Raw genomic sequence first — 17226 nt, 5'->3', positions numbered from 1 at the left:
TTATTTCCAACAATTTGCTTCTTTTATTTGACAATAGAAAGAAATTGTTTCTCATTCACTTCTCATTTACTTTTACTCCCATTTGTCCATGAAGTTTAACATTAATCGTCTCTCTTCCCAAGTTTCTATCGAGAATGGTTTGATGGGGGTGAAAATAAGTAAGCCTCACCTAATAACTCATCGAAAATTATAATACAAGCATTGAAAAACCTTTACTTCGATCATCTAGACTTGAGTACTATAGTTGTAAAAACAATTAGGATTTCAAGCTCTTAAAGAATGTGTATTAGCAAATTATCTAAACCCTTCATTTCATCCTAAAAATGCATATTCAAAGATTCTTAAGATTTGTACATTTTTTTTAATTTAAAATTTTATTGTTTGTGTTCAAAATTGATTTTGCAGCCGTCTTGGAAATTCTCGTTGCCGAAAGTGCTTCTCAGTGAGGATTTGTGGTGAAGATTTATTTGGTTTTCATAAATCACAGGCGTTATAGAAAACTTCATCCATATTTTTATATATAAAACAAATGCAAAATGTCCCTTATATTAAAAAATCACGAAAAGATACTTTATTTGTTATTTAAATAAATTATATTTTGTTTGATTATAGGGAAAGAGTAATAATCCTATGAGACCTTTCCACACTTATGTGTATTGGATTCTAGAAGATCACCATTAAATTTGACACAGATCTCTAGAAAAATCAAGTCATACACCCATATGATTACTTTTATAGAGATCAATACCAAATTCAATAGTGATCCTTTAAGGTCCTATACACGTACGCGTGGGAGGGTCTAATATCATCATTACCCTCTCCCTATAACTAAACAAAACATAATTTATTTAAATAATAAATAAGTATCTTCTTGTGATTTTTTAATATAGGGGACATTTTGAATTGGTTAGAGTAGTTGAATTGTAAAGAAAAGAAGGGGCACTTCACGATTACGTTCCGGCGTTCACGTGGAATTTTACGAACCGTTCAATGAGGACAGCGGCATCATCTATCGGCAGATAATGAAAAAGATGGCGTCATCAATTTCATTGACCACGGTTAGTAGGGGTAAGCAGGCTGAAAATTCCTTCAAAATGACTATAAAGGCCTTAACTATTGTAAAGTGACCACACCATTCTTTTGGGAAATTGGAAGGCTATCGTACCTTCTTCCAAACGCGTTTCAAGAGTTCGTAATTCTGGTGTTCACGATCGTTAAAAATCTATTTTCATCACTAGTTAAGAAATTTATAATTAAAAAAAATAAGTTGTTTCATGTAGGTTGGGCCGCATGATTACATATGCGGTCCAATTTATAATTTTTTAAAAAAATTGTTTCATGTTGGTTGGACCGCATGATTACATATGCGGTCCAACTTATAATTTAAAAAAAACATATGTTTCATGTGTGTTGGGCCTCGTGACTACATATGTGATCCAAAAAGTATAAATCATCCATTTTAAAGATAGATGCAAATAGGTGTTCCATCTAAAAATAATGAAACCAACTGTCCAAATATTTGTTTATTAGAATTATTATTTATAGTTTTTAAAATTTACTTATTTTTTCATATTCATGATCTCCATGTACTTAAAAATTAAGTAAAAAAATCTATATGAAAAATAAATTTACTAATAGGGCCACATTTCTACATGTGCGGGCTATGTAGCATAGAAATTCTTTTTTATTTTATTTTATTTTTTATTTTCATATTTATGCATTGCGAGTTTGAAGTGATCAATATTTTTGAAGTGCACAATTACTTCAATAATATAAATTTGATATCTTGCATAAAATTTTTTCAATAAGTGAAAAATGACCCATTACCTAATTTTGGTTTGAAGTGGGATTGATTTGAATTAATCTATTTGATGTCTCCTTAATTATCCATTATCCAATATGTTTTTTTTTTTAGGTAATTCAGTGGAAAATAAACCCATTTTTTAAATAATTAGTGAGTTTTTCAACGTATCAGTGAAAATGAAAACTACAACATGAAACTGACGTATGAAATGCTACCACCACAACCTCAACCCCTTCCAATGTTCGAATTGTTTAAAAGTAATCAATACATCACAACATGATTCCAACTTCTAATTGATCCATAAGATCAACTAGTTCTCTTAGCGGAATAGTTGTAAGTAACTGTAACTTCCCTACTCTAAAAATAAATAATCACATTCTATACCATCCCTACGATATTTGTGCGTTTGTTTGGAGGTGGCGTAAAATTAAAAAAAGAAGAAAAGATAAAAACAGAATCTTAAAGGTATAATATGTCATTTAGGATGAAGTCAGGGGCCTTACGGGTACTGCCCCAATTGAAGGGTCGTCAAGGATATTTTAGGAGCTATAAAAGGGTTCTTTTGTCCATCGAGAAGAGGTTTTTTTCTTCGCACCCTCATCTTCACTTCTCCCTGCTATAATTATACGGCACCAATATCTCTCTCTTCTTACATTCTTCTGTAATATTATTATCTTCAAATTCTTCTGAAGATCTAAGCATTAGGCTTCTGTAAATTATTGGTGCAGTGATTTTGAGGTAAAAATAGTATATTAATGCCGTCTCTCTCTAATCTTACATATGTTTCTTTTTTTAATTCTTTATATGCATTTTCCGTGCTCTAAGGTGCATTTGATTCTCTCTTTTCTTTATGCTGGGTGCTTCTCTCGCCCTGTTTGTCAGCTGTTTGTGTATTTTGTGGCCTCTTTCTCTCTTTTCTAAAACTTTGAATCCTTTTCACTCCATTGAAGCACTGAGGACTGTGTTGATCACTTGCAGTTTCAGCTTAATATCTACTGGTAATATGAAAGAATTCTTTAATCCAAAATAGGAAAGTGTGTATTACAAGATAGGAAAGAGTTATTGCTCTTTCCTATGTTGTATTAGACACTTTCCTGGCTTGGATTTTATTTCGGTTGAATAGGAATTAATATGATGAACATGAATCTTTTGCCAGATTAACTTCACATATCTACTCTTATGTACATTTTTTTTGTAGGGTTTGATGAAATTTAATACCTTCTGCTAATTTCTGGCGATTATCAAAGGATTCTGTTCTATCCTTGTGTTACACGCTCCAAAATTTGAAGTACTGTTTATTTCCCTTAATTATTATGTTAAATCAACTTCCTCTCTCTCTCTCTCTCTCAATATTTTGTGCTAAGTCAGTTTTTAGCTATTTGTTATGCTATATCTGCATTCAACGATCAGCGAATTTCCAATAAATACATTGATTCCTGGAGTTTCAGGTTATAAAAGATCTTTAGGTGCTGCTGCAATATGCAAGCAATTTGCTGTGCTGTATTGTGTTTCTCTACATGCACCATTGTGTTGTATCTCATTCCTCGTCTTTCTTAAGTTCTGTTACACAAATCTCCAGTTATTGTTATCATCGCAGTCATTAACAAAAAATTGTAGCATTAAGAAATATTCTTTATATTTGGTGTCTAAAGCTTAAAATTGCTTAGTTTTAGACTTCCTTTTGCAATACTTTATATTTGCTAAAATGTCCAGGAAGAAATGTGTACTATGTGGTCCACATCTGTTTTTTGATCAATAAACAGCTTGGCTTCAGATATTTCTTCACATATTTTCCTCTTTTGAACTTATTTATGATGATCATCATCATCACCATCCGACCCTTGTCCCAACTATTTGGGGTCGGCTATACATTTGAACTGATTTATGATAATTTCCCTTGTTCAAGGTAACTTTGGATATATGTCTTAGAACCCTCTTTAATTATATTTGGTTAGGTGTATCTCTGTTTCTTTTTTGCTTCTATATGTGGCAATATATGTTTAAGATTTCAAAATTTCTGCCAAAGTCCGGTGAAAATGAAAGAAGTAGGGATTAATGTCTTTTCTTGAATCTCAACTCATTAGTTGCTCCTGATACAGACTAAAACATTGCAAAATATCCTTGAAAATTTGATGGGTTTGGGAGCCATCATCATTTTTTGTTAGGTTATTGGTTCTTTTCAGTTATTTAATCTTTTCATTTGACATCTTCCGTAATTCCTTTCCAACATTATTGTAACATGATGATTCTGTATCTTATCTCTGGTATTTCAAGTTCTAATCTGCTTGCTATTGTTTATTTTCTTTTATTTATTGATCCTCTTTTTCTTTTTGGGGAAGTCACCTTGAATATGCTTGTATGATGCTTCACTTTCCACATCCAGAAAAATTTTGAGTTAATTGGGGTTTAGCAATTAAGTGGGGTTTAGCTATTAACGCTCAAAACTTTCGAAAGCATGAGCTCTGACACCTTTCTATTTAAATTCTAGGCATTATTAAAAATTCTCGATATTTTCTAAGTTTTTAGAGTTTCTTGTTTTTGAAGATCATGGATTGATTCGTTTTTTTTTCTTCTATTTTCTACTATATGCTTGGTTGCATTAAACATTTGGCAGAATTTAGATGTAGGTTATTGTTAAAGAAAAGGGACAGATAATGATGTCGGTGTTTACTGCAATATTTCTGTGAATAGAATTGCCCAATTTTTTTTTTCTTTTAAAAAAAGTATGTTATTTTTCTTTTTGGAAACTAAAAATTTTACTGGAGTTTGAAAGATCATCAGATATGGTCCTCCAGAAAATATTTTTACCGGTAATGTGCTACTGTATTACCTATTAATCCTTTAATTTTTGTTTGTAAAATTGAAAAGCAGCCCATTGGATCGGTTGTTTGCCTGTTTTTTTTAACCTGATGATCTGCTGATTCACTGCAGTTTGAAAGATCGAGTAATAAGCTGAGCCTGGGCTTGCGAAAGACTTCTGGTACGGTTGCTTCCATGTTATCTTTGCCTGTTTATGTTATGGTGCTTGCAAATCTCATTTAATTATGGAATTTTGAATTTTTAATCTAACTTACTGAAGACCAACGTTTACTAGAGAGTGAGCCATACATGGGTTATGTAGCTCTGGGTAATTTTTAGTATTGTTGCATGAGATTTAGCATCTCTGAGCTCAGGTGATGCAATGTACTTCTCTGTAATGCTTTTCTATGAATACTACAAAAACATATTTCAGAGGTTCTACTTATTATGACATTATATTTATCTGCAATATAATTAGATTGAGTTATTCCTTCGTGATTGAAAATTATCTTGAAGCTTGTGGCATCATCATTTCTGGTATCTTTGAATTATTTGTTATCATTGTGTATAAAATAATTTCTGATCCTTGGAGGTTTCCTTTCAGGTTGACATAGAAAACCTATGCTTTAGAGAATCCCTTTAGTTTAGAAAATTAAATGGAATTAATCATGTGTATATCTGTTACGATGATGCGTGGTTCCAGATTATCACATTGTCTGAATGTCCTATCTTTATCAAGTATTGTTGTTTACCCATCTGTGCATGAAAGTTTATGGTCTTTTGAAACTTTTATTTAGTGTCCGTATACTCATGTAATTTTAATATAATGTTTTGGTTTTAGCAAGGAGGTATAGAGGATAAGAGGTAGATATGGGAGCATTGCAGGGACCTGTTATTTGCCCTGCCATTCGTGTAAAACATGAAAGAGCTGCTACACTGACAGCCACTGGACCTTTCATAAAATCTAAGGTTTTGAAAGGTGGGTTTTGGGGACAAAAAGGGAGCTTTAGAGGTAGAATAAAGCTGGTCACGAGGCCATTTCATGGAGAGGGCATGACCGTTAAATGCACTTCCAGTTCATCCTCACGTGGTAATGGAAGCATGGCTGAGAATTTCAATGAGAATGATGAAGATTACGTCAACTCCAGTGTTCTTGAAGCTGGTAACATAATTATTTCATTTTCCCATCTGCTAATGGCTTGCCTTGTCTCCTTGCCCTACTTCTTTTATTGATAGATTCTGATCCTCCTTTCATTATGGTTTAGAGTATCACTGTAGAAAGTTGTGTTGTATTCTGGCGTTCGCATTATTATGGGCTTCTGTCTCAGAAACCCTGATCTTTCTGTGTGCACTTATTCGTCTCAAGTAGGGAAATCGAAATATTTTGCTTGATTTTGAAAAAGGAAAAGAAGCAACCTAATACTTATTTCACTTGCTCGAGTTTTGAATTGAGTATTTAATCCAAATGTGATGTGGCATATGTTGTGGATTCTGTTTTAGCTGTTGTTTGTAGTAAGGAAAATTTTCAGGATTCACACACAGTGATTTCTTTCTTAAGCTTGGAATCTTTGGCAGCATAATCTCGCATATGGAGATGACTTCCATTTGTTATAATGGGTCTCCCTAGACTCTCATATAACTATCCCTGGTTTCATTCCTAATTTCTTGTATATGAGGATTTTATAAAATACATGTTAATTATGTCAACCATCTAAAAACATGCATGTTAATTTTTTGTCAGGTCTTTGTGAAATCAATGGAAGATGGTTTTGTATTATGTTGGAAGGATGATTTTATGTTGTAATCTGAACTTTTACTGAAAAAGTAGAAATATCAATTATTAAAAAGAGGCCCCACTATAAGCTTGTATACATCGTGATTGTTGTCACGGGAGGTGCAACAATTTAATTTTTAATCTTAGTCATTCTGATGATTATCAGCAAAAAGAAGCTGTTATTGATATCGTTCCATATCAATATGACCTCCTTGTTCAAGATGGGGTTTCTTTCCAGTGGCAATTGTTTTATGCGAATATGTTTGGTTTTTTCTTTATTTTTTAACTAGACACGAGAGGTGGTGACCATTCTGCATTCATTAGATGATTATCTGTTGTTTGGATTTTCTAGTGCACATTGTTGGTATTATTTCTTCCCTTTCTAAATTCTATTGAACCAAGAAAATGTGGTCTCTAATAAATGATTTTTCTTTTGCAGTTGAGGTGAAAAGTGGTTCAGAGGGATTTATGATCAAAATGAGAGATGGGAGGCATTTAAGATGTGTGCACAACAACCCTCAAGGAGGTCATCTGCCCGATTATGCTCCTCATCCTGCTATTGTACTAAAAATGGAAGATGGAAGTGATCTTTTGCTTCCCATTATTGTTTGTAAGTACAAAGCAAGGCTTATTCTTAGTTGTTCTTTTGGACTTAAATTTGGTAAATTTTGGACACTCCTATCCAATCAATTATCTTGAGATCCCATCAGGTATGTTTCTCTAAAAACTCTCATGTTTCTTGTATGGGAATATCCAATTTTGGTTGCAGTGGAGATGCCAAGTGTGCTGCTAATGGCTGCAGTTCGCAATGTGCAAATTGTATGCCCGTCTCTCTCTCTCTCTCTCTCTCTCTCTCTCTCTCTCTCTCCCTCCCTCCCTCCCTCGCTCTCCACCTCCCCCCAAAACACCATTCACTTTAAAATTTCACCATGTGGATTATTCTTGAGTGATTTTCCTGAGTGAAAAGTTAATTGGGGACTTGTGTGCAGGCTCGGCCAACATTGTATCAGATATTGAAGGAAATGATTGAGAAGATGGGATATGCTGTAAGTTTTTTTTTCCCATCAGAATGCTACACTTTAAATTTGTAGGACTCTCATTGTATCAGATATTGAAGGAAATGATTGAGATGATGGGATATGCCGTGAGTTTTTTTTCCTAACAGAATGCTACACTCTCTCTCTCTCTCACACACACCCAACCCCCAAGCCCCCCCCCTTCCCCCCCCACCCCCCACACACACACACACAGAGGGAGGGAGGGAGGGAGAGAGATGACATCTCTTGCTAATGAAATCTACTGAAGAATGAGCTTGATGGGCAAATGACCAAAGGACTCGAAATTGTCTGTATAGCTTCTCACACATAAAAGGAGAAGATAAACAGATGATGTTTCTCCTTCCAACCCTAGAATGGATTTATTGAATTGCCATGGAGTTCTTAATTGGAAATGTGAATGGTTTCAGGGAAACTTTTCTGAAAATGGTTATATTTCTATATGATGTTTTCCATCGGTTTCTTGGTGAATACAAATCATCTTACATTGCATTGACATGAAGTGCAGTTAGGAGATAAAATGAATTGAGTATTCTTTTCTTCCATAAAGAAGGATTTTTCTGCTTATGTGGATGAAAAACCAAGTTGCTTTGTACATTTGTGGACATGCATGTGTCTATTCATTTCAAGAAGGGTGCGTCTGGTTGTAGAAATTGAATCTCATAATATCATAATGATGATATTATTGATGTCGCGCAACATTTGCAGGTGAAACTTGTTCGTGTTACAAAAAGAGTGCACGAAGCATATTTTGCACAGTTATACCTTACTAAGGTAGAGTCATGACAAGTGTTGTCTTTCTGGGCAACTCTAAACCTGCCAGCAATGGGGTGCCCCTATTCAATGAACTTCTGGCTGAAAAGTTTTTTTGGTATACGTACAGGTTGGTGATGAGTCTGAGAAATTCAGCTTTGATCTTAGGCCTTCAGATGCTATCAACATTGCAGTGAGATGCCAGGTATTTTCAGTTTCACTCAGGCTGACAACTTGGGAGTATATGCCATGAATTGCTGCATTGTCCTACCTTTATGAGATGATGATTAGTATTCTTTTACTTTTAATGTAACTTTGTGTGCATTTTAGATATTTGTAGCTTAAATACGTTCCATGCAAGAAGTATGGCTAATGGGTATCGTGGTCGGTGTTTTTAAATGTCACACATGTTACTTGGCAATGTTCTCTGTGATGGTCAATACAAATTTGCTTTGCTCTGATGCAAATGCCTGTGCTAGGGACTTTCTCTCTATTCTATCATGTGTTGGTGTATGTATGTTTTATGCTCCTTATGTAGACATGTTTTCTCATAACCCTTATATGCATCATCATTGAAGATGTTTGTGATGGGGAATTATTACATTAATATGGTAATGCGTTAATTGAATTGTGCATTTCATACTTACTGCTGCATATATGTGGGATTAGTGTGATTTGTTTGTTTGGTTCTGGGGATGCATGAAGCACGTGGGTGTGTTTGTCTACCTGTACCCTGGAGCCTTCGTCTTGAAGTCCCTGTATTAACATAGAATAATAGAAATTACTCTGTTGGCAACCTTATTTATAAAAGTCTAACATCTGACAGCAGTGCCTCAATGGGAATGGTTTTTGTCGGGTTGGGTAGGCAGTGGGTTTCAACCCTGGGATGTGTGCCTCTGTTGCATGCGGCTAGTACGTTAGAAAACAAGATGTGCAGGAGAAATATTTGCTGCCTGATTGGAAAAAATCATTGTATCGTTTTCCACTTGGCTTAGAGTAATCAAGCCAAAGACTTCCAAACTAAAGCGCGTTTCTACCCTATCTCTACAAGTAGAGAAATCCTGCCCACTTCGCCATTCACCAAGAGACCCATTTTTAATTTGCTGTAATCCTTGAATTGAGATATGAAATTTATTGGACTGAGTAATATCTAATTGTCCATTTACTGGACTTGTAGTTTTCCTATTAAATATAGAGCCTTTTGGTGTTCTAAGCGTAACATTTTGACATTTTTTGATGATCCAGTGGAATTCAGTGAGTCTCAATTAGCAAAGGGCTCATTCATAAAACTTGCAAATTTTCTAAACCTAGTGAGAAAGAGCTGTATTGTCCACCTAAGTAGATTCTGCATTCCCAATCCTTGTTCACCACATCAATTGTGTTTCTCATATTTCTTCTCATGCCTACTGGCCAACCAAGCAGCTGCATTTAGAATTAAGATTGGGCACTTGTTAGGCAGATTGCTCCATGCTATCTTGCCATACCATATCATAAGTAGCTTGATTAGAGGGGAAGAAGAAGAGGAGCAAAAAGGGGCTCATTTTGTTTTTTTTTTGGGGGGGGGGTGAATTGAGTTGTAGGGACCCAATATATGTCATTATTCATTGAGTGCCCAAGTTAATATGCATATGGTGTTTCTGTTGATTATCTATGCTTTGAATGTGAATCTTTTTCTTTTGCAGGTCCCCATACAAGTTAACAAGCATCTTGCATACAGCGATGGAATGAGGGTTATCGAACCACCAAAGGTAGCTGTTGAGGTCCCTCTTTCTGATGGCTTGCTATTCACTGAACTTGATAGGTAACTTCTCTCCCACAGGCCTTTGAGTAACCCAAACCCATGTATGTGCGTGTGTTTGTGCGTGTGTGTATGTGTATGTGTGCGTATATGTGTGTGTGTGAGATAGTTGAGGCCTGTCTTTAGCATCTTGTTAACCAACCCTCTCTCTCTCACACACACACACACAAACGCACAGAGGTCACCTCCTGTAAATTTCTTTCATTTTGTTGTCTTGTCTTCCATTTCTGTTCAGTGACCACAAAACTGATATTTTCGTCACTGAACTTGGCAGGCCGGATGGCAAGGCTTGTGTTGAGACCAAAGAGTTCAATTTGGTGCGAAATATGTTGATTGCTGCTGTAGAAGAACGCTACAGAGATGCAGGTATCCTTTGCCTTTGATGGATGTTTGTACATTGATGCATATATGGCGTTATGTTCATATGCATTTGCGTCTATTCACGTATTCACAAGTGTGTATGTTCATGGATTCATTAATAGATACTGGGTTTCTGCATGTATTGTTATCAGTATGCATGTGAGAGTCTGTGGATGTGCATATTCGAAAAAAGAATCTGTGGATGTGGTGTCCAGGGTTGGATGTGTACATCCAAGACCATGTATAGTGTCAGTTTCATTTGTGTATGCTTGCCAGTTTTGCGGGAACTCATGCAGCCTTGCTTTGTATATATGCAGATCTATTTTTGTATGCATGCATCTGTGTAAACATATACACCGCACGTGCTTCTCTTTTCCTTATTCTATTTTAACAGGCAAAAGTGAGTTGAATTTTCATAGGATTATCATGGATTTTTAAAAGAATAGTTTACCCACGGCTACATACTGGTATTCGCGAAAGCCTTAAACTGTATGTATGGTGAATGGATGCTTTTGCGCTGTTGTATATACATTCTTTTTTGGGTAATTTGCTGTATATACATTCAATATGTAGATAATGCATATCTTATTGTTCTTGTTATCCAATTGAATGCTGGTTTGAGATATAAACGGTGAACCCTTAGCTTCCAACTATCGCAGATACCCATGATTATTTGGATGAAAATTCTAGGTTTCTCATGGCACTAAAATCTGAGATTCTCAAAATCAAGATCATAGTGGCAAGAAGACTGTTTGCAACCTGATACTTTGTACACCCATGCTTGCTATAACTGAACCATGTTGAACCTACCAGCTCTAACTTTAATTGATGTCACTCATGCTTCACAATTTTAATTATCAAAAGAACATAATTGTTATTACCATGGAAATACATAATCATGAGTCATTGCCATCTAATCGACGATTTAATGGTGGAGTGGGCTTCACCATGGGCAACATGTCTCATGTTCCAGCAGGCCTCACTTCTTCTTTGTTGAATAATCCTAATGACTGAATTTTATGTAGTGAAATATTGTACTTTCCTATGGGAAAAGGGGAAAAAAAAAGTTCATGACATTTTTCTTGTTTAATTTTTCAGCTCAATGGAGGGACAAGCTGACCCAACTGAGGTCCATGAAAAGGAATTGGATATAGTTACAGGTAATTCTCTCTCAAAATTGTCAGTAGCTTTAATCTAAATTTACAAATCATACTCGTTTATTTATTTTTCCATTTTTATAGTGTGAGCATGTAAATGCCCATATTCTAGCATGTAGTTGGGTATATATTTAAAATCAGATGGCCTCCGAAATTACCAGAAGGGATGCTACGAAACTTTATGGGTAAAATGATTACTTTAGCCTGTTCAGCTCTAGATATTTTGTGAAGCCATGGGGAGGTACAGGCAGTTGTTGGAGTTCCGTTTCGTCCAGCAAGTGAAGCTATGGAGGATAAATGTACCCAATAATATATTCAAACTCTCAACTCTCCCTGGAAAATAGAGAAGTTGCCAATTTATTTATTTATGAGAGTAGGAAATAGCAATTAAAACTCACAAACATCCGGAAAAACATGGAGGTTGCGAAACCCCCTTATTTGTCCTTTGAGAATGTGCACTCTATTAGCTTCATGTGTTTCGGAGGGGTGGATGGTTTTATAAATTTGATAGCGTGTTTTAATTGAAGGGGAGGGTTGTACAACATTGTATGAGGGGGATGTTTTGTATAAACATCCCGGGGGCTATCTGGAGAGAGAAGTGGGTGGATTGTCTGCGGTTTTGGTTTTCTACAGGTTTATTAATTACAGATCTTTTAAAGTAGATTGGAGTGTTTCTTTTTATTCTGAAACACTTCTAAAGGTATTTTTGGAAAGAAATGAACGTGGTTTAAGTCTTCTTTTAATCCTATCGAGCTCTGATATATATATATATATATATATATATATATATATATATATATATATATATATATATATATATATATATGGGTGAGGTTTGTATAAGGTTACGTCATTATACTATAGAAGTCAGGTGAACTTATATGATTCGTATACCGCTACAATAAACGCTTAACGGCTCAGATCGAATCTAGACCGATCTGACGATCATGGATGTTTGATAGTGTTTTTTTTTTTTTTTTTTTCTACAAATCGGAATGATCTGAAATTTGGAGTGTGTATTCATAAAAAATAGACGAATCTTCGAAAAATGTCAAAAAAATAATTTTACATGAATTAAATTGATCAAATACCTCGGAAAGTTTCAGGGGTATTTTGGTCAATTTTTTTACGAGTTATTTTTTTTTATATTTTTATTAAGTACGTTTCACTAAGATGTACACACACTCAAAATTTCAGATCATTCCGATTTGTAGAAAAAAAAAATTAAAATTCAAACACTTTCAAACAACTATGACTGTCAGATCAGCCCAGATTCGATCTGGGCCATTAGGAGTTTACTGCAGTGATAAGCACATGGGCGTATATGAATTTTTTCTATATATATATATATATATATATATATATATATATATATATATATATATATATATATATATATATATATATATATATAAAAGATTGGCTCTTTATATTGTAGAGGTCAGTTGCACTTATAAAATTTACTTAGAGATATCGTTTTGGCGTGAAAAATCTTATGATGGCTTCAAAATCTCTTTTTATCTTCAGTTAGAAAATTTAAAATTTTAAAAATGATACAGATCGAGTAGATCAATAAACACTTGAAAATAGACGGTCTAGATAACTTTTTACAAGATGTGTTATTTTTTGAACTTGGAATTTTTTTTTGTTCATGTCCATTGATCTCAAGGTTGAGATGATCAGTTGATTTTCCTATGTGGGAACATTCTCCACTGTTGGATTTTTTGAGATGCATGCACCTTTCCTCTAACCTTATACAAACTTTTAATATATTCCTTGTGCATTTTTCTCTGACATTCTACTTTTTGTTACAGTGATTCTATGTATAGACCTTCCTGTACATATCTTCTTTCCCGCGGACAAGGTCGCCTTTATAATGTGGTATGGTTATGCTCGGTGTATATGTGTGAATGTGTATCTATCTAGTAAAAATGTTTATATTGTATAAATGTAACTTCTTTTGGTCCTATAATGCATGACTGAAATCAAATCAAGAAAAAAAATCTCTGAATCCCCTAGATTATTGAAAAATGATCAAGAAAAAAAAGCTCTCAAAAAAAGCTCTCTTCATTGTTCGCGTGTGGTGTGGTGTGGTGTGGGGTGGGGTGGGGTGGGGTGGTGTGGGGGGATTGTTTTGTTTGGGAAAGAGGTCTCCTATAAGTGATGGGAATAGAACATAAGACGCTACAATTCCACTTTAATCACCTAGCCTTGAGCGCATTTCTCTATTGGATGCCTTCTGTTGGGTTCGGTAATTTCTCAAAATTTGGGTTGGATTTTAGTTGGTGAGATGTAGTGAAACGCCAAATCCTTAAATTTGGTAGACCGGGGATATAGAACCTTGGTCAAGTTACTTATTTATTTATTTAGCATTAACCCAAGCTTTCCATTAAACAGAAAAACAAATTACAAGATGTGATGTACAATAAGAGCATAAAATAAATAAAGATTAGCGACCAATGAGGAACTTCAAACTTCCCGTTTGGCTGGACAATCCACTTCTTCATTAACATAACGAAGATCAGCATTAACCAGCGAGACCTTATCCTTAATTTCATGAAACAAGGTTCTTAATCTCCAATGATCTCAACTTTGCTCAAGGTTCATGGTGAACGTTGGAATACTCTTGGGCAAAATGAACAACAAAAAAGGTCATTCAAGTTGTTTCGAGAAAAAATAAATGTGTGTTTTTTTTTTTTTTTCTGAGAAAATATGTTTTTAAGTTGGTGTAGGTTGTTCCCCTTGGTGTCTGTGTCCATTTGACCACTTACGTTTTGTGTGCGAGCTCACAGCTTGTGATAACCGGCATCCCCTCCCCTCTCCTCTGGACTTTCCGTAGGAACACTCCCTCACTGTCATTCATCTGCTGCACATTTGCATATATTTCATATCGTCCATATGCGAGGAGTCTTCTTCCTAACCATGCTGGAAGATCACCCAACATGATCTTGGGGCGTAGGAAGAAATTGGGCCAAAACCCATTAAATGGAAATCAATTTGAGATGTTCTCACCCAATTCCCTGTGGTTGGGGATCCTCAAAACCTCAATGAAGAGGGCTGCCTTGATTTCAAGTCCATAATTTAATTCCCTAATGAAGAATGAACATATTGAAGTTATAGCCATTCAAGGTCTTGGTTCTAGCACGTTGTGTTGGTTTGTGGTCACGTATGGGTTTCTTCTAGTCAAGTTCAATATCGTGTGAATCAGGGAAAAGTATTTTTGTTTATTTATGAGTATAATTGTGAGCTTGAATATTTTTTACTATTTCTGTGAACCATGTATGAGAAGGCTGCGCTTTGAGAGGACACAAGCTAAAGTCCCTTAGCTCAAGCCACCTAACAGTTGTAAATGGGAGGCCACTCTCTCAAGGCAAGATCTTCTTGAGTGATTATGCACATGCGATAAGAGTCTAAGAAAGAGGGCCCTTGCATCTGATAGAGTGCATGTTCTTGGGGTTGTCTTTGCAATCCACTACAAATCCATGATCTAGCTATCTATCGAGTTGGTTTTGTTGAGCCAACCATGGGCCCCCTGCTAGAGTATGTGGGTGGGGCATATGCCTTGTTGAGTCAATCCGAAAAAAATGACTTAGTCTACTAAATCTAAGCAAGGGGTGCTCCAGTATTATAGTTTGTTTTCTTTTAAGATCCTAAATTGTCTCATAGGTGAAATCATTGTTCATTTTCGCTTATAGGTGTTTTGTGGTATCTTCCATATATATTGAAATAGATGAATCAACGAAAAATATCAAAAAAATATTTTACATGAAATAAATTGACCAAAATAGTCTCGAAAAGTTTTAGGGGTATTTTGATTAATTTTATTTTCACGAATTATTTTTTTTATTATTTTATTAAGTGTGTCTCACTAAGATATACGCATGCTCTAAATTTCAGATCATTTCGATTTTTAAAAAAAAATGAAAAATGAAACACTATCAGACAATCGGGACTGTGCGATGAACTTTGGATTGTAATGAGGATAGGCAAAATCACTGTTCATTTTCGCCTATAGCCATTGTGAAGAATTTTTCATATATATATGTATATATTATGAAACACAGTACCTAAAACTTTCTTAACATTCCAGCATGTTATCAAACACAATACCCAAACATATTATAAAACACAGTACCAAAACTTTTTTAACATTCTTGCATGTTATCAAACACAATACCCAAAACATATATAGACCGTCAAGAATAAAACATTCAACTTTCCAGAAGATATCTTTTAGAAAAACAAACGTACCCCCAAGAGGGTATAATCTGCAGCCTTTTATTTTTATATTTTAATTTTTTGGCTTATTTTTTGTCTCAGTCATTCTCTCAATAAAAAGTAATGGTCCTTATCAGGGTCAAAACAACTAAATGGGCCTTAGTTACCAAATATTGCTTTGGCATTTCAATAACTAACATTGTTCTCAATACAAAAGAGGTGTTTCAACTAAGCCCGAGAATCAATATCCAAAGTTGCCAATGGACTGCGAACCACGACCTTTCGAACTAGAGGGGAATGATTAAACTCAACTTGAACAGAAGCTCCATAAGTAACCAAGGGCTTCTTGCTATGGAGGGGTGGTTTAAGGATTCTAATGGAACCATCATGTTGCATTGTGCTCTAGCTAAAGTGTTCATCTAACGAGGCAGACACGAAAGTTATGATCCAAGGGGTTCATCTGCTCAGTCAAGGGATTGAAGACTTAATTATAGAAAGATATTTTGCAAATGTGATTGTCTAGGCCAAGGAAGATGAAATAAATTCCATAGACGGTCACCCCTATATTTGATTGGATAAAGGACATTTGAGAACCACTCGTCACTAATTTTTCCATCGGGTCACTTCCTGTGCATACATTGTGATTGTACAAATTTTTTTTATTCTGATGTAATTCTCCAGTGTATGAACAAACGAATCACAAGTCACTGATCAAAAGAGAGGAGAAAAAAAATGAACACAACACCACAACCATTAACAGAGAAAGAAGGGTGCATGTAAAATCTTCCGCAAGAGCATACATCTTTTGAAAAAAGGAAACAAGATTTGATAGGATTGTATCCTATCAAACCAAGTAAAGCCTCACCTTACAACTCATTGAAAATTGCAATTCAAGTATTATAAAACATCTTGTCTTGAACATTATAGTTGTGAAAAAAAAATAGGAGGTCAAGCTCTGAAAATAGTTTATATTGCAACATATTATCTAGATTATCCATTTCACCCTAAAAATAAGTGTTCATATATTTTATGAGTTTCGAATTTCATTATCGGTACTGAAAATTGATTTGAGTCATTGTGGAGATTTCCGTTGCTTAAAGTGCTTTACAAATGAGGATTGGCAGTGAGGAATTTGTTTTCATAAAGCTTAGGCCTCGTAGAAATCTCATCCTTAAAAAAAAAAAAAAGGTATGTGAAGTATATGTATTTGTGAGGTTGGGTCATATTGTTATGAACTTTCTATTATTAAACCATCTCACAATAAGTAAAGCATCACCTCAAAACTCCTTGAAGATTTGGTGTTGAAAAACTTTCAAACCAATCATCCTAGCCTTGACTATTATGGTTGTGAAAATAAAGTAGGATATCAAGCCCTAAAAAAAATAAAATTGGATGGCCTTTTGATGGCGAATTAGACAAGCAAGATGGATTGGAAGAAAGTTTTGGTAGGGAGAGCGGATAATGGCAGGGTTGATGGGGTTGATTCTTCAGATCGTTTTTCTTATGTG

The 17226-nt window shown here is 35.0% G+C and overlaps 1 protein-coding gene across 6 annotated transcripts; it reads left to right on the top strand.

The window, feature by feature from the left end:
* Positions 1-2455: 2455 nt before the first annotated feature.
* Positions 2456-13399, top strand: LOC18437266 (bifunctional nuclease 1). Of its 6 annotated transcripts, none has more exons than XM_088860346.1 (14): positions 2456-2542; positions 2755-2802; positions 3003-3092; positions 4736-4784; positions 5449-5765; positions 6817-6987; positions 7147-7196; positions 7367-7423; positions 8141-8206; positions 8316-8390; positions 9868-9986; positions 10258-10349; positions 11442-11503; positions 13315-13399. In XM_088860346.1, the coding sequence occupies exons 5-13, from the start codon at positions 5474-5476 to the stop codon at positions 11495-11497; spliced, it is 978 nt and encodes a 325-aa protein (XP_088716472.1). In that variant the 5' UTR covers positions 2456-2542; positions 2755-2802; positions 3003-3092; positions 4736-4784; positions 5449-5473; the 3' UTR covers positions 11498-11503; positions 13315-13399. The 6 variants fall into 6 exon arrangements, with proteins under 6 accessions (XP_088716472.1, XP_088716470.1, XP_088716471.1 ...); XM_088860344.1 differs by having other exon boundaries at positions 5445-5765; XM_088860345.1 differs by lacking the exon at positions 2755-2802.
* The last annotated feature ends 3827 nt before the right edge of the window (positions 13400-17226 follow it).

This window comes from Amborella trichopoda, chromosome 3, assembly GCF_054954075.1.
Source record: "Amborella trichopoda isolate Santa Cruz 75 chromosome 3, AtrichopodaSantaCruz75HAP2 v2.0, whole genome shotgun sequence".
Taxonomy (NCBI): domain Eukaryota; kingdom Viridiplantae; phylum Streptophyta; class Magnoliopsida; order Amborellales; family Amborellaceae; genus Amborella; species Amborella trichopoda.
Note: the sequence above shows the minus strand (reverse complement) of the source record. Positions and strands in the feature narration are given on the sequence as shown.

Bases quoted from the DNA above. Each gene is read 5' to 3' on its own strand.
- LOC18437266 (XM_088860347.1), top strand. From the start codon at position 5,474: ATGGGAGCATTGCAGGGACCTGTTATTTGCCCTGCCATTCGTGTAAAA. The intron at 5,766-6,816 runs GTAACATAATTA...TTTCTTTTGCAG, and splicing joins CTCCAGTGTTCTTGAAGCTG to TTGAGGTGAAAAGTGGTTCA. The intron at 8,391-9,867 runs GTATTTTCAGTT...TTTCTTTTGCAG, and splicing joins ACATTGCAGTGAGATGCCAG to GTCCCCATACAAGTTAACAA.